The 17,712-nt window shown below is 49.2% G+C and overlaps 1 protein-coding gene across 8 annotated transcripts in view; it reads right to left on the minus strand.

Moving 5' to 3' along the window:
- The window catches only part of Rap1gap2 (RAP1 GTPase activating protein 2), a 227,036-nt gene that overhangs the window by 22,556 nt on the left and 186,768 nt on the right, over positions 1 to 17,712 (minus strand). For all 8 annotated transcript variants that reach the window (XR_003734214.1, XM_028866705.2, XM_028866703.2 and 5 more), the window contains 5 exons: positions 11,271 to 11,371; positions 9,478 to 9,607; positions 7,354 to 7,509; positions 1,801 to 1,872; positions 1,212 to 1,298 (listed from right to left, as the gene is read on the minus strand). Coding sequence is in view for 7 of the 8 variants with exons in the window: in XM_028866705.2 (XP_028722538.1) it covers positions 1,212 to 1,298; positions 1,801 to 1,872; positions 7,354 to 7,509; positions 9,478 to 9,607; positions 11,271 to 11,371 (546 nt within the window). In the remaining variant the exon portion in view is untranslated. The remainder of the gene's footprint in view (positions 1 to 1,211; positions 1,299 to 1,800; positions 1,873 to 7,353; positions 7,510 to 9,477; positions 9,608 to 11,270; positions 11,372 to 17,712) is intronic.

The following is a 17,712-nucleotide window of genomic DNA, read 5'->3' on the forward strand; positions in this document are numbered from 1 at the left end:
AGGTATCAGCCAGGGACATGCATGCAACCTCCAGGGGGCTCCATACACACAGACTGGACAAGCCCTTTCCCCAGGCCACAGTCCTAAGCTCCTCTCCCAACTGTCACCACAGAGCCTAAGCTGAAAGCCTGAGTCTCCCTAGAATTCCACTTTTCCCATCCTCATTTCTAGGAGTGTCCTTCCCATCCCTGACTTTAGAGGAATGTCCAACCTTCTGACATTGTGACGCCATGCTGTCCTCTATAAGAACTGCACAGTCAGGTTACCAGGGGGGAAATTCATGATGTTTTATAGTCACTAGTCTATGATTTTGTCTTGGAACACATTCATGGCTATCCTGGGGCCCCTGAGGCTGGCAGGCCTCTGGTTGGACAAACCTACCCGCAGGGTTACCCAGGACCTCCTGTGAAATGTCCCCCTCTGCTGCGTCTCTTAGCCTTTAATCATTTCTAACCGGCCGGTTTCCTGCCCTAGCTCCCTTCCAAGCCCTTCTCCTCCTCTAACACCCACTGGCTAATGATGCCCCTAACATGCGAATCAAATACTGCTGAAGAACGTCACAGCACCCGTACCACCTGTAAGGCCCAGCACTCCTCCATCTAACTCAACCACCATCTGCAGCTGAGTCCCATCCTCCAGCCACGCGAGGCTGCCGCCAGGCCACACCCCGGAAAGTCTGATTCTGTTTGGCCCTTGACTGTTCCCTGTGCCTGGAATGACTTCCCAGGCTCTCTTCACGTGAAAGCTTCATCGGACATCAAGATTTCAGCAGTTCCAAAGCAACCTCCCCCAGGAAGCCTTCCCGAGCACACCCTCCATCTTCCCTAGCAGAAGCAATCACTGTCCACTGGCTCCATCATAGCCCAGAGTGCAAAACAGTACAGTGCATTAGAAACCATAGTTTCTCTTCAGTCCAGGCCTATGCACTCCATAGCCGCAGAAGTAATGTCTCACTTATCCCTGACAACAGAACAAGACCTGAGCATAATGCATGCTCGGTAAACAACTAGTGATTGGCTGGTGAGACCGAGAATCTAGATGAGTTCCCACCAAGAAGGAAAGAAAAAAAAAAAAAGAGTTCCCAAAGCAACACAGAGCTGAGGGCTTAGGAGGGAGCAAAAGGCTCCCTAATTGAACAAGCGCCATGGTGAGACCCCTGAAAGAAGCTAAGAGCAGGCCCAGAAGAGACTTTCAGTCTGGCATATTCTCACCTCCAGCTTGGCGAACTTGTCCGACTTGCAGCAAGCATTCTCTGCGTTTGTGAGCTTGGTGAGCAGAAACTCCCGGAATTCTGCGCCCTGAAACAGATAAGAGGGCTCAGAATTCTCCCAGCCTCCGCTGTAGACCAAATGCTTCCAACCACAGTCACAGAAAGGCAGAAAAGGGAGTGTGGGGTCAACCCCCGAAAGAGCCCTTCTCATATCCGGTCATATTCAGCCAAGGCCAGCCCCACCTGCTAATATACCAGCATGGAAGCCAGCTTCCCGGGTGCTGGCTCCCACCTCCATATGGCACCTTCGCTACTCTGGGCAATTCTTACCACCAGCGCCTGGCCTGGAGCACAGGATGAAAGTCCTTCTACTAACAGGAAGACAACCCTATCATGAAACTCCCAACAAGGGCCAGACTGGCCCCAAGGGTGAGGTAGGGAGATATCCAGGGAGGAGATACCCCTAGAGCTCTAACAGGACCTCCCTGACAATGCCTCTGGTCTACATGCAATCCCATTCCAATCGCTGACACTCAGGTGGGGACATCTGGGGTCTTGAGTGCGACAAGAACGGAAGAAGAGGCTTTTACCTTCTGGAAAACAGGTGGGCTTGGCAGAGGGGGGCCAAAGGCAGGCACATCTTCCCGTGCAGTGACTGACACCTGAATGAAACAGTCTGGCATGGGCTAAGACAGAAGAGGAGTCCCACCCCTTACAGCAGACCAGCTCACCCCTCCCCTTCCCGCCCAGAACACAGGTAGAATGTCTGTGTGAGCATCACCCACAAACCCCAGATGATGCTCCTCTAGTGGACTGGATGGGATAGAAGCCTACATCCTTCCCTCTGCCTTTCTAAGGGCCAAAAGCAAGTTCGGCAAGATGATGCCCTGGGCTGTGGAATGGCTGGGACCCTGATTACAAGACAGTGTGGGTGGCCAGGAGGTTTATCTCCATACCCCATTGCCGTGTTCATCCCAGAGAAGGCAACTGAGAACTACTGCCCATTTTAATGATGAGGAAACAGATGGTTGGGGAATGGAACAAGCACCCCAAAACCAGGGAAAGGAACACAGAGGATCCAGACCACTCCAACACAGCTCTGAGGTTTTTCTCCACTATAGTGACCCCCAAACCTGACCATATATCAGACTCACTTCGAGTGTTTAAAAAGTAAATATTGGGCCAGAGAGATAGCTTCACAGGTTAAAAAAAAAAAAACACCCGCCACACAAGCCTGATGGTCCCCAGAAGAGAACTGACTCCCAAAATTTGTCTCTGACCTCCATAGATGAGTCTGTGTTCCCCCAACACATCACACACACACACACACACACACACACACACACACACACACACACACACACCAGCATCTACTACTACTACTGTAACAACAATAAATAATTTAAGTTTTTTGGGAAAAAAAAACAAACAAATACTGGTTGCAAAAGGAGTCTGGAGCTCTTGAGAGCATTGCCACAGCAGTGGACCCAGGTCTGGAGCCTGGCCCTACATACAGAGTCCGTCAGTCTGGCTGAGGCTTGAACACGGATACCAAAGGCATTGGCTGGGAAGGAGGATGGGGGACAGCCAGGCTCCAGCCAGATGCTGTGAGGCTGGGCTGTCAGGACGTCCGGGGACTCTGCATACTGTTGGTCCTGGAGCAGGCAGGCTCCACTCCTCAGCTCCTCTCTGCATGCAGCTCCCTTGGTTTTACCTGCTGTCAGGGCCCCGAGGCTACAGGGCTCTGGGGAGGCTGCCCTATTCCTTCACTAGCAGTGGCTGACGTGCCGGCCCTGGCACGCTGCCAACCGCTCTGGCCTGGTGAAGTAGGGCAGATGCAATAGTCTGCCAGACTAGATGAGCAGGCAGCCTGGGGCCCAGCCAAAACAAGGCCCTGCCAGGTCCAGAGGGAAAGAAGCAGGGCCTCGGTCAATGGGGCATTCTTCCTACAAGCTCAAGGCTGTCGGCATGGCCCAAACTGAGGTACTCAGAGTCAAGAAATGGTTAGTGTTCACTGACAAGATTCTGGCTGAGCCCCAGCTGCCAGACACAGCCGCCTACCACACATTGGTGGCCTAAGTCTAGAATTCCATCTTGGAGCGAGAATTTGGCTGCCCACTGTGGGTATCTGGGACACTTGGGACAAAGCTCAGATTCCGGCCCAGTTGTTTCCCCTGGCCTGGCCCCTCTTCCTCAGGCCTGCATTAAAGTAGTCTGTGCTGACAGACTTGAGCACAGATAAATGGCTCAGATGTGCCCTTAAGTCCACAGGTCAGCAGGGGCAGGATCCAAGTCCTTTCTGGTGACGTCCATCCATCACCCATCCTCATCTTAGCTCCTCCTCTGACCTCAGTCTTCCCAGGCAGCTAAGCCTTTGCTGCCCCCTCCTCTCAGCTTGCTTCCGAAAGCAGAAGCACTGTGTTGACCTTCCTGTATCTAAAGCAGGTGTGGGCTGGGGTGGAAGCAGGGGCAGGTCAGTCTGGGGAAGCATCTTTGAAGCCAGAAGGAGCTCAGTATGGGGGCAACCAGGGGCCCAGGGGAACTGAGAGAGTAAGAGCTGGAGACCCAGCAAAGCCCCACCCCACCCCCATGTCCAGGTATGGCCTGCCAACCAGACCACTGGTAGGGTTGTTCAGAGGGAGTCGTGATGAGCAAGGGAAGGCCCTCCCCAGCTGCCTGGTTCACAGAAGAGCCTTGGAACCTTGGTAGAACTTCAGGAGTCGGGTGGGATGGCCCCTGAGGGGTAGGAATGGGGGAATCCCAGTGATTGCTGAGCTGGAATCTCTTTCCAATCTAGAGTGATGGGAACTATTACCTGGGAAGTAATTCAGTGTCACATTTCACGCACACTCATGGAGCCCGTTTCTCCCCTGCCCCCAAAGGCTCCTGGGAAGACTTCCAGCTCCAGGCTCCCTGGCTCTGTGGCCTCAGCTCTAAGTGCCCTCAGCAGCAATCAGTCTTAGTCTCTTCCCTATGAGCAGGCTGATGGGCCTTGTTAGGCTTCAGGGAGGCTGTTGAAGGGCTAGTGAGATGGCCCTGTGGGTAAAGGCACCCGCCGCCAACCCCAACAACCTGGGTTCAAATCCCCAGGAGCCACATTGTGGACAGAAAGAACCGACTCCTGCAAGTTGGCCTTTGATTTCCATATGCACTCACACACACACACACACACACACACACACACACACACACACACACACATTCTTACACACTCACACACACACATAAACATAGAAAAAGAAGACTGTTGTAGCACAGAGTCTGGCACAGAGCAGAAACCACCATGGTTCAGTTTTTTGTCTTCACTTGCCCCCACTGGACTACATGTACAAAAGGGTACCTTAAATACAGAGTCCCCCAGTCCACCGGGCAGCCCACACCCCACCCTGCCTCTGTCTCTGCTGCTCCCACAAATGGCCAGGGCTAGAGGGCTCTCTGAGGTTATACAATCCAGCTTTCCTGTCTTGCAAAGAGAGACACGGAGGCCCAGAGCCGGCAATCACACAACCACAGGAGACGGGACCAGAGGCGGAGACCCCAGGCTGCTGTGCCTCTCCTTCTGGGGTCCCTCCCTCCTTTCCTCTTCCTTCTTGTTGCTTGTCCTCCTCCTGTGGGGTTCAGCTAAGGCCCTGTGTCAGCCAGTCCTCCTCCCGGTTTATGAGTCACCATGGTGCTTCTGGGGGAGGGGGAGCTGGGTGGGCAGCACTCTGGGGAGCACCTTGGAAGACGCAGGCATGGGTCACAAATCCAAACCTGCCTCAGTAGGGGAGGGTGGCTATAACACTGCCCTGACTGAACTGGCTCCTCTGTCCCTTGCCTGGGGCCAACAAAGCCAGATCTTCCTTGGTCCCATGTTCCCAGCACACAGCAAGCACAGAATAAGAAATCCTGTGTCTACCAGCAAATGAACCAGACAACTGTAAAGTGAATGCGCATTTCAGTCAAAGCAGGATAGATTGCTCAATGTCAGAGGGGCACACAGAGCCATGCATATAAAAGAAGCCCATGGACCTCAACAGGAGAGATATGCTTATCGTGGACTTGTTGGGAGGGGTATGTGTTTCTGCAGAGAGATCGTGCACGTGTGTGCATATGGAGGTAGGGCGTATATGGAGATCAAAGGACAGATTTCAGGAGTAGGTACTCCACACAGGTACTGTGATCAAACCTGGGTCACCAGACTTGTCCAGTAAGCACCTCTACCCACTGAGCCATCTACATTTGTTTTATATTGTTTTTGTTTGGGTTTTTTTTGGTTGGTTGGTTGGTTGGTTAGTTGGTTGGTTGGCTAGTTGGTTGGTTTTGTAACAGGGTCTCTGTAGCCCTGAATGTCCTGGAACTCACTCTGTAGACCAGTCTGGACTCAAACTCTCAGAGATCCCCGACCTGTGCCTCCCAAGTTCAGGAATTAAAGGTGTGTGCCACCACACCGAGCTCCCACCTTATCTTTTGAGACAAGGTCTCTCACTGAACCTTTATTTGGCTCAACTGGCTGGCCCCAGGGATCTTCCTGTCTCTGCCATCCCAGTGCTGGAATTACAAATGCCACCAGCTCTCTATGTGGGTGCGCAGGATCCGAACTCAGGTCCTCGTGTTTGGACAGCCGCTTCCCCAGCCTTTCTTCTTTCTATTTTTTCATATCTCACACTTGGTTTTAAAAGCTGATATGACTTTTGCACTTGTTACATGTGGGTTTACATTGACAAAACAGAAATGTCACCATTGTGAAGGCTGTGACGGTGGCTGAGACACAGCGAGCCCCAGAAAGGGCCTGGGTTAGCATCTAGTATGCCTTCCCAGCCTCAGTTCTCCCATTTGCATTGAGAGGACCATTTCTCTTCCTGCACAGATGCTGGTACCCTGCATTCTGTGATGCAGGGAATGCTTTGGGAATCTGAACTCTGGTCTCTCTTCCCAGGAAACAAAGAAAAGCAGAAACTTGCCATTTGGTTCTTACTCGGTGACTCGGAGACCACCTAGCCCTCACCCTAAAACCTCTGACTCAGCCTAACTCCCATGAGTCCCAGGCCCCTCAAACCAGTGGAACACAGAGATGTGCTGCCCTGGAGGAAAAAGGAGGGAGGTGAAGCCGCCAGTGAGGAGGGCAAGGGAATGTGTCCTGTTTCTACGATGCTGAGGGCTGGCAGCCAGAACTGTCTAATGTATTCCACACACCTCCTCCCATTACAGCAGGTGGCCCTTCCTTCCCTTTTTTAAAAATTAACATGTATTAATTATTATTATATTAATTATATATTTATATAATTATATAATTAATATGATGTGTATAATTAATATATGTTAATTGAGTTTAGTATACTATTTCCACGCATGCATACCATATACACTGACTAAATCCAACTTTCTTTAACCCACCTTGCCCCTCACACCCTCCTCATCCTCTTTTTATTTTTTTATAGGGTCTCACTATGGAGGCCAGGCAGGCTAGCTTCAGACTCTCATCCCCTGGCCCTTGCCCCCACATCTGCTGGGGTTTGGGGATTACAGGCATGTAATCACCACCAACGGCCAGGGTGACATTTTTAGCTTTCATGTACCTTAGAAAGAAAAAGTAAAAGTCCCCAGTCAGGAGCATCACCCAGGTTTTGCATTCTCATCGAAATCTTCCAGTTAAAGCCATTCATTTGCCCACATCATCCAGATGCAGGGGCCAGGGTCTAGGAGGCCCCTCTAACCTTGGTCTTCCCATTGTCCCCCTTTCTCTCCCCTTTCCTGTCCGTCCTCTCCATCTCCTCTCCTCCTCCTCAGACTTCCTCTAGCAAATACTATCACCATATCCAAAGCTCAGCACCCGGGGCTTCTGGACCAATTGAGTGAGAAGCTGAAGAGCTAGAGAAAACACGGAGGGGTTGATCTCAGAAGGTCCACCAAGGGCCAGCCTCCAAATCTCAGAAGCTGGACCAACCATGGGGACTGCAATACTTCCATGAAACTCACTCTGTAAACCAGGCTGGCCTCAAACTCAGAGATCTGCCTGCATCTGCCTCCTGAGTGCTGGGATAAAGACGCGTGTCACCACTGCCCGGCTAAGATCTAGTGTCTTTTGCTGTCACTGAGCTCACCACCCCTAGGGATGTACCTGGGCCCATGACTGCCCCCCCCAAATAAGGCTTCTTCCTTACCTTGTAGGATGGGGTCTCTGTGCTCGGGCTCTCAGCCTGAACAACAATGTAAGCATGTAAGAAGTTTGAAGCAATCATATCTGGGACAAATGGTGTGTTTTCTTCTTGGAAGATGATGGCCACAATGTCATTCCCAATGTGTCGCTTTCTCTGCAGCTGAACAGAAAGTACTTTGTGGTTACAAGAGTTAGGACCATCCCTAAACAGAAAAGAGCTCGACAGCAAATTCCTCTTTATTCCACCTTTCATAAACCCTGAACTCGGAGGCCCAGCTCTTTGGGGGAGCTGTTTCTCTCAATCTGTGGGAACTACCAAGAAGAAAGGGGAGGAAGAAGGCCAGATTGTTAGACAACAGCTGGCCTGAGTGTAATGAAACTCAACAGCGTACAAAGCCTGGACTCAGGACCCTGGAGAGAATGCAAGAATGCCAGGCCAGGCATAACCGGTCCAGAAGAAACACAAACACGGGGCAAGCCACCTGAACCCACGAACCAAGCTGCAAGCCAAGGGTAAATCAGCTGCTCTCTGGCAGAAAGTACCTGGCAGCTTTAGGAGCAGAGAGCAGGTGGCAGCAGAGGGCATCCTGGAAAACATGGGCAGGATCGGTGAGGAAATGCAGACAGAAGGGGCGGGGGACCGATCATCCCACCAGAGGTGAGGACACACTCAGAGAAACACAGGTCTACTGGCTAAGGGAGAATCAGTGGACAGGACCCAGCAGGGCCAGGCACTTTGCTGTGTGATAAAGGCTACAAGACCCTACTATGTGCCAGGAACTGTGGATGTTCACATGGATGACGACAAATGTCCAGATCTTCCTGCACACCAGGTCTCACCCCTATGTGTGGTCTTTTATTAAATGCATACTCAAAGTGGGACTTGTGCTCAGCCCTTTCAAATTGAGTTTCTCACTTACAGAGTGTCTGCTCTGCTCTGGACATTGTACTGGGCACTTTTTATACATACTGACTGCCTCACTTGTTACACACACACACACACACACACACACACACACATACACACACCTCTGGGTGCCCATTTCTTAAGAGAAAAGAACTGTCATTGATTTGGTCCCTGCCAAGAGCCAAGTTCTATAGCACACTCCAGGCTGAAATGACCCTGAGGTAACGCGAGCCTCAGACTAGGGTAGTAGGTGAGGGAGCCTGTAAGAAAACAGGGACCAAGGATGAGACACCCAGGGAAAACCCACTTTGACTACCCAAGGAATCCCACACCCATGTGTTTCTGGAACATTCAGCTATTATTTGGGAGCCAAATCATAATTCACTTGCCAATTTCTTTTATTCCCAAGAAGCCATGCACAGTGTTTACGATTCTGCATCCCTGCTCCCTTCCCAGTGCCCTGGCAGAAACAAACAGGTCAGAGTTTGGAGGGAGCCCTCCTGTGCTCTCCGAGATAGGAAGGAGGAAAGAAGTGGGATAAGGTGGTTAATGCCACAACAGCCAGGACCAGCTGCGAGAGCCAAGCCCTCCCCAGGGATGTGCAGCTCCAAGCAGCTACCCTGGAGAGAGCTGGCAAAGGCTGGAGTCACAAGTGTCACAGAGTCCCCAGGTTAGGGACAGGCAATGAGGCTGAGAAGATTCTCATACACACTTCACACTCACAAGGCAGCAAAGAGGCAGAAGGGCCGAGTGGCCAGGACTGGGGACAGGTTCCACAAGAAGCAGGCACAGGCCAGGCATGGCTCACAGGAGCCCACTGTTTAGAAACCTAAGGAACCCCCATAGCAGCCTTCTAACACAGATGCCACTCCACAGGTTCTGAACCCACGAGGCACCGGCTGGCTGCGAGTCGCGCCACTCAGCTTGCTCTCCCGGCTTCCAACTCCCATCTGCAGATCTGTCTACCGAGCAGCATTTATGGGCCCTGTTTGCGTTGCTCCCAGCTGGACCCTTCATTGACTTCCCAGGGGAAACTTTTCCTGCTAGAGATAGAGATAGCCTCCTGAATGCTAGACAAGTACTCTACACCGTGAGCCTCAAGGAAGTGTTTCAACACACACACACACACACACACACACACACACACACACACAAGGCTGTGTGTCCCATCTGCCAAGTGGAAGCAACCTGCAGCTTGGCCCTGCCTTCTGTACTGGTTACCTGCTGGGTGTCACCATCCGTGAAGGGCAGCTTGGTAGAGACATGGAACATGATCTCCCGGTCCCGGAAAACGGTATACACTGACTCCACCCCTGTCTGTCCGTGGGTCACATCCAGGCCTCCTCGGAAACTGTCATAAAACAGGGCAGGAACAGAAGGAGGAGTGAGGTGAAAGTGGCGTCGTGGTGCCACCAAGGGCAGGGAGCAAACAAGTGGGTGAGGACACATGGAAGAGCTGAGGGCCAACGAGGGCACAAGGTCGGAAGGTGTGGAGACGGGTCCTTCGGAGCAGCCTGGCCGCCGAGTGTCCTGCCATCAACCACCTATATGAGAGACAGAGGCGGACCTGGTGGCCACATGTTAGCACTCTGAAGGTCAAAACAGGACAATCCCGAGTCTGAGCCCAGCCTGGGGCTAGGGAGTAAGACTTTGTCTTACAACACAACCAAATTCATAAACTAACTAACTAATTAATTTAAAGCAAAGCCTCTGCTTCAAGCCTTGGTTATGTGCCCTCCTCCACAGGGCTGTTCAAGTGGGAAGGCCATCATCCATCATCCATTCATAACCCCACAATGCCTGACCTAGCGCCCCAAGGCCCCCAAGGCTGGACAATGAGCCTTTGCTCTGTCCAAGTCACTGGTCAAGAGCCAGGACAGCCAGTCACTCTGCTGGATGTGGCTGAGACCATGGGAGAATTGAAGTCGGGCCAGAAGAAGGGACAGCTGATCAACTTCAAACCATCAGCTTCACAGAGACAAACCACACGGAGACCCCTCCACCCACACTTCATCCCAGGAAGGAGAAGTTGGGGAAGAATTGATGGCCTTCTAGGAGCCAGGCCTTCTCCCTTCACAGAGATGTGGCTGACAGCCTGGGACCACAGTCTTTAGCAACTGGGAGGAAAAAGGAAGAAAAAAAATACACCTCAGGCCCTTTCAGGTTCCAAACCTGTTTTCTCTGCATTATCTGTTTTAATCCCCTGTGAGTGACCTTGTGGGGTGCTACTATGTTCACCATTATCTCCCTTTTTTACAGATAAGGAACTGGACTCTTCTCCAGGTAAAGCCACTGGTCCAACATCTTAGGGCTTGTGAGTGTCAGAGGTGGGATTCTAACCCTGGTGTGACTGACTCCAGACTCCAGACAGTAGTGTGACTTCAAAGCCAGGAGAAGACGGAGCAAGGGGGAAGAGGATGGGAAGGAGAAGGAAGCAGAGGACGAAAGCAATTATTGAGCACCTACTGCAGCTGAACTAAGTGCTTTTCACAAGATGTTAGCTTCTTGTTTGGGCTCCTGGACTAAACCTTAGGAAAATCAAGGGCCAGCGTTTTCCAAACAATAGTCCCAATAGTCTAGCTTTCCGTCCATTTAAGGGACCGTACACTGTTGCATGGATTTCTGCCGAGAGGGTTATTATGTTCGTGTGAAGTCTTAATTATCTGTTCTTCACACGCTGTCCAAATTGGGTCATTCCCTTCCAAAGAGCACAGGGTTCTCTTTCTCCTGCCAGGTGAGTGGTAGGGAAGGTGGATTCCTTTCACCAGCAGTCTGAGCCAAATGTAATTAGGAAGGCAAACCTCAGCAGGAGCGATCTCACCATGCTTCCGAGGCCACTGCCTTTCAGCCAACCTGTCACTCTGGATTATCCCTAGGACCACTGAGTCTTCAGGAATGCAGGTACGTGAGCAAAGAATCAGAAGCTGGAAAAGCTCCCCCGGGACAGAGCTGACTGCCCTGGCCCTCACCAAGGGCTGCACCCATGGATGAAGCCAGTCCCTGACAAAACTCACCCTTTGAAGTCCTGCAGTGTGATGGTGTCCCCCAGGAGATTCAGAAACTCCTTGAAAGCTGGGCTCTCCTCATTATTCCCAAAGAGCTCTTCCTCCAGGGTCTGGAAGAAACACGGGGGCCAGGGAAGGAATGAGAAGGAAGCTCTGGGTGTGAAGCGAAAGGGTTGTCCAGGTCCCTTTCCCCCCTCTTCCCTGTTGTCTAGTACATTCACCATAGCTGTCCCCAGCTAGGGGGCGGGTCAATGGAGGAGCACTCTGCAGGACTGGGTGCTGGCCCGGGGTAAGGAGGCCTTGGAGTCCAGCAGAGCCCAGAGCAAAGAGCTCTTAGATGACACCAAAAGCATGATTCAAAGTAAAGGACTGGTCCCTGGTTTCCAAAGCAGCTCTAAAAAAGAACTCTCCAAACTCTAAAGTAGGGCTTGCTGTGGCGGCACACTCCTTTAATCCTTGCAACTCGGCAGGCAGAGGCAGGCAGAGTTCTTCGACTTTGAGGCTGGGGTGGATCTACAGAGCAAATTCTAGGCTAGCTGGAGCTACCCAGTAAGACCCTGTCTCATAACAAAACCTCTACAGTAATCAAAACTACAATAAGACCCCACTTCACAACCATTAGGACGAGTCTGATGATGAATGACAGGAACAAATGTGGGTGAGGTTACGGAGAACTCTGAACACTGGCTCACTGCTGACAGGGGTGTGAACAGGGCAGACACTCTGGCAACAGTCTCAGTCCCTCAGAAGGCTAACCACTGAGCAATTCTGCCCCTAGGTATATACCCAAGAGACATCAAAATGCATGAACATACACACACACACACACACACAAAAAAAAAAAAAAAAACTTGTACATGAATGTCAACAACAGCACTGTACATAACCCACAAGTGTAAACAACCCAGATTATCTCCCTACCAACTAACAGATTGCTTGTATGTGGTACAGCCATTCAATGGAACATTATTTGACCTAAATAAGGAATAGATATACTATGTTACAACATAGATGAACCCTGAAAACAATAGATATACCATGTTACAACATTGATGAACCCTGAAAACATAGCTATGTGGGAAAAAAAAACAGTCAAAAATGTCACATTTATTCTTCCACTTCTCAAAGGTCCAGAATAGACAAATCCACAGAACCGAGGCTGGCCTTGAATTTGGTATCTTCCAGGAACTAAATGGAATGGGACACAGGAGTGACTGTCCACAGGTGTAGGTTTTATTTGGAGAGTGATGAGCATATTTTGGAATTAGATCATTATTACTGTGATCACACCTCAAAGCCATCTGTGGAGCCGTAATTCTTACTATTGTGAATTGCACAGCGTGAGAATTATAGATTAGCAAAGCTGTAATAAAAAACTTAACAGTAAGAAAAACTAGAAAATGGTCAAAAGATAGAGACATTTCACCTAAGTGGACACACAGATGGCGAGTAAGCATATGAAGAAAATAATGTTCGGCATCATTAGCCGGCAGGGAAATGCACACCAGAACCACAATGAGGTACACCATGCATGTGTCAGAAGGGCTAAATTAAAAGTCAGCAGCACCAAATGCAGCTCAGATGCAGGAAAGCTGGATCACTCACACACTGATGGAGAAACAGTCACTCCAGAAAATGGTCTGGCGGCTACACATGCAATTTACCATGCAACCAGCAATTATACTGCTAGGCAGTTACCCCAGAGGAATGAAAACATAGGTTCAAAACCCAACTCCTACATAAAAGGATTCACAGTGGTTCTATTCATAATTCCCCAAAGCTGGAAACGACCCTGACGCCTTAGTGAATGAATGAATGGCTAAGCATGGCGCGTGCAGCCAGACCATGGAATACTCCTCGGCAAGAGAACCGGCCTAAGTCAGGTGACAGACACCCGTAATCCCAGCACTCGGGGAGGTACCAAGTTCAAGGACAGCCTGGGCTACACAGTGAGAATCTACCTGAAAACAATAAAAGAGAGGGAAAGGGAGAGGGAGAGGGAGAGGGAGAGGGAGAGAGAGAGAGAGAGGGAGAGGGAGAGAGAGGAGAGGGAGAGAGAGAGAGAGAGAGAGAGAGAGAGAGAGAGAGAGAGAGAAGGAAGAAGGAAGAAGGAAGAAGGAAACAGAAAAGGAGAGAGAGGAAGGGACAGAGGGAGAGAGGGGGAGACAAGAAGAAAAGAAACAAACTAGCGACTCACTTGAGAAGCTGGAGAATCTGCTGAGCAGAGATCAGCCCCGAAGATTCTTAACTAAAATGTCAATAACTCATAAAGGTATGATAGCAGTGTGGTGTTACAGCAGTGTGAAACGAAGATGGGAAAACAGATAAATGGTTGCCAACCGTTAGGGACCAGAGGAAGGAACAGAGGTGGGGATGAGGAGGTAGTGGGGAGTCAGGGGTGGCTGTAAAAGAAAAATGTAGGGAACCTTGTAGTGAGAGTCTGTTTCTTGACTATGGAACCTACACATGGATAAAACAACATGGAACACACACACACACACACACACACACACACACACACACACACCATCCATGACACACATACACACACCACATACAAATCAGTCCACATGAGGGACCTGCAATATGGCTCAGCAGGTAAGGGCACTTGCTGACAACCTGAGTTCAATTTCTGGACCCATGTGGTGTAGAGAACTGACTCCTGAAAGTTATCCTCTGATCTCTGAATGCATGTACATAGATATGTGGGTGGATGGATGGACGGACGGACGGACGGACGGACAGACAGGTGTTTTCAAGTCCATGTGAATTGGGGAAACTGGAGTAATATTTCCATTATGTCAACAATCCTAGGTGTGACACAGCACTGTAGTTTGAGACCTGACCTTTGGGGAGACTGGGTAAAAGTATCAGACCTTTCTCTATTATTTCCTCCTGTGCAAAAACTACGAAGTTTAATAACTACTAAAGAAAGTGGAAGTGAAAATAACAGTAAGTCCTGTAAATAGTGACAGACTTAACCCACTGACAAGTCCCGCCTAACCCATGTGCTCTGCCCACAGAGGCAGGATCCGCAAACACCCGCGGCTACACATAAAACATTCCAGTCTGCCCCGTCAATTCCAGGACAGAGTCTCCACCGACAGCTCTATCCCATCTCCCTCATGCCTGCAATGGCTGCAACTTGGAGCTTCCCTCACGCTACACTAGCACTCTCCTACTGGGCTTGACACCCCCAGCCTGCTTTACGATAAATAAGAACAGACCGCAGGTTCCAAGCCTTCAAGAGGCGACACAATCTAGCCCGTCTCCACAACTTTAGTTTGCCTTTTAATAGTATTTCTTGGTAAGCTCAGCAAGCAGAAGGCTGTGACGAAAGAACAGTGAGTCCCAGGGCAGCCTGGGCTACACAGCAAGTTCAGTATCAGCCTGAGCTATAGTCTCAAAAGCAGAACAAAATAAATCAAATACACATTGGCACACAGACTCACCCACTCTCACACACACAAACATGCACACACAAAACCACCTTCGGTTCATAATAGCGAGGGCCAGCGACAATGGTTTTCCAGTTAGAGTAGCATTCTATGACTTCTTTTAGAAATAAAAGCCCCTAGGAACACGGTAAAACACTTGCCTAGCATGTGTACGGCCCTGGACTTGATCCCCAGCACCTCAAAAAAAATAATTAATAAATAAATAAATAAATAAATAAATAAATAAATAAATAAATGGATACACTTAAGTTTGAAAACTTTTTTAGGGAAATAGTGGTTAACTGCATAATAGAGCAAATGCTGTAATGCAGTTCCCGAGCGAGATCCATGAATAGGTAAGCACTGCTGTTCAACAGGAGGCAGCTAATGCCAGCCTACGAGTCAAGACTGGCCTGCTTCCGGTTTCCATAAATAAAGTTGTATTGGAATACCACCTGCCCAAGTCATATACATAATGTTTCTGCATTCTGAGTGGAATGGTTGTGGCAGTCCCCAAGGCTCAGAAGTCTAAAGAGTCTACTGCGCTGCGATTACTGTGTACTGACCCTGGTCTTCAGCATGCCAAGAAGACCTTGTCACTGCAGGCTGTGTGGCAACCCGTGGGAGAGCAGCTGCTTCCAGGCAAGCTACATCTGCAATAGGAAACAACCCAGTGCACCCACTGGGGCTGGCCCTGCTCTCCCAGGAGTCACACTCCGCATGGGTATTATCATTGTCTCTGTTGTTGTACAGCCCTCGAGGTTGACCATACACTCAGGAGGAGGGCTTAGTCATCACTATCCCCCATGGTGCTCAGCACAGTACATGACAAACAGGACAGTTAGGTGAGGCTTATTTTTATCCAAAGACCGGTTTAGAGCTTTTATGCAACCGATGTTCATATTAAATGTCCCTCAGCTGTAGGTTTGCAGAGCAACAATCTGCCTGGCATTTTTTTTAAAGTATTTTATCTTCCTGGCTTCTCCCCTGCAGCAGCAGCACTGGGTACATAAACAATACCCGGGCTGCTTTTCAGAGGTGGCTGGTTAATATTCAATAATTACAATTTTGCTGGAACATTGGATTGCAATCACCTTGTAAGATATGTTTTGGTCAATTTCACAATCAAAGAACTTTAATTACGGGGGTGACAGTAGCCAAGCTGTATGAAATAAAGATGTTAATATGTGGAAGTCATTACAGTAACAACCTGAATCATCTCCATTGAATTATGAGATGCATCCATGCCGGCTTTTCTAACTCTTCACCCAATTAGGGCTTCGAAGCAGACCTGTGTCTTTTGTGGTCTCATATCTTCAGACAAAGAAACCAGCTAACCAAGAAAGCTAACCAACAAAGAATCAACTAACCAAGAAAGAGATGGCCATGCAAAAAACCCACAGAACATCAACGACCTGCTATTAGCAGAGCCAAATTTTCCATTCATTCATTAATCACATACCAATTGACTCTTAAACAATTGTAGGTTCAGAGAGAGAGAGAGAGAGAGAGTGATCCCCAACACCATGCTGGTGCTGGGTACCTGGATACAAAGGAAAAAGGAGCATGGAATCTCCTCGCAGACCTAAATGAGATGTTGGCGCCTTCAGCTGACCATTCTGCTCGGGGTGTTAGTAATGTTCATTGTAGAAAACAGGCTTTAACAACCAGCTTTCCCAGAGAATGAATAGAAACTTTGCTCTTTTCTAATTTCCATAGTGTAAATATTCCCAGCAAGGCTGATTTCAACCTACCATCAAGACATCACTGGGCTCCAACACCCGACTGAGTGAGGAGAAAAGGCTAACTTCCCACTGGGAGAAGAGTAGCTAAGGCTAACCCACCCTCTCTCTTGTTTGAGTTCCCTGTGACTCACAGCCCACAGATAAATATAAGCTGAAAGAGCAAGGAGGACTCAGACTTCACTGTGCGAGCACTACATCACCATCTACAAGACTTTGCAGGCCTCCTTGTGAAGTTGTCTTCCTTGAACAGCCACCTCCAATCCAATTCATGCTTTCAATTTGACAACTGTATCCAGGACATTTAATAATCACAGAGATGCTTACACATCCATGTCTATGAGCACTCTATTTAAAATAGCCAGGAAATGGAACCAGCCGAGATGTTTATCCAAAGATGAATAGGCAAATATCACACAACGGGATTTCACACAGCCAGGAAGAAAACTGAAATTATGACACTTGCAGGGAAATGGATACAACTGAAAGTCATTCTGTTAAGTAAAATCAGCCACTCAGAAAGACAGATACCACCCATGGGGCCCCTAAACTTAAAGAATTATGTGTTTCTGTCAGGCATGGGGTTGCACACCTTTAATCCCAGCACTAAAGAAGGAGAGTCAAGCAGATCTCTGAGTTCAAGGCCAGCCTGATCTATATAGTAAGTTCCAGGTCAGCCAAGGCTACATAGTAAAACCCCGTCTCAAGACTCAATAAATAATTATGTGTACATGTGTACTCACATGTACATGTGTGTTTGTGCTCATGAAAGATGAAGAAGGCAGGAAACAGCAGGGAATGGAGGATGTGTAACGAGAAAGCTGACTGGAGGCGAAGGGAAGCAGCTGAATTCCAGGGGAGAGCAATGGACACAGAAACAAAGGGAAGCAGAGCATAATGACACAGAGGTGAAGGTACCAAGATTAGTGTAGTATGCTAGGCGAAAATAAGGAGATATATTAAGTGTTCTCATTGAAAACGGAGAGAAGGGGCTGGAGAGATGAGTCAGTGCTTAAGAGCACTGGCTGCTCTTGCAGAGGACCTGACTTTAGTTCCCAGCATCCACATCAAATGGATCCCATCTGCCTATAACTCCAGTCAGTTCCCAGGAACTCAACTCCCTTTTCTGGACCCCATGAGCACTGTACTCATGTGTGTATACATCCACACAAAAAAAAAAACCACACACATACACACTTAATTAAAAATAAAGCGTATCTTTTTTTTTTTTTTTTTGGTTTTTCGAGACAGGGTTTCTCTGTGTAGCTTTGC

This window comes from Peromyscus leucopus, chromosome 8b (assembly GCF_004664715.2).
Source record: "Peromyscus leucopus breed LL Stock chromosome 8b, UCI_PerLeu_2.1, whole genome shotgun sequence".
Lineage (NCBI taxonomy): Eukaryota > Metazoa > Chordata > Mammalia > Rodentia > Cricetidae > Peromyscus > Peromyscus leucopus.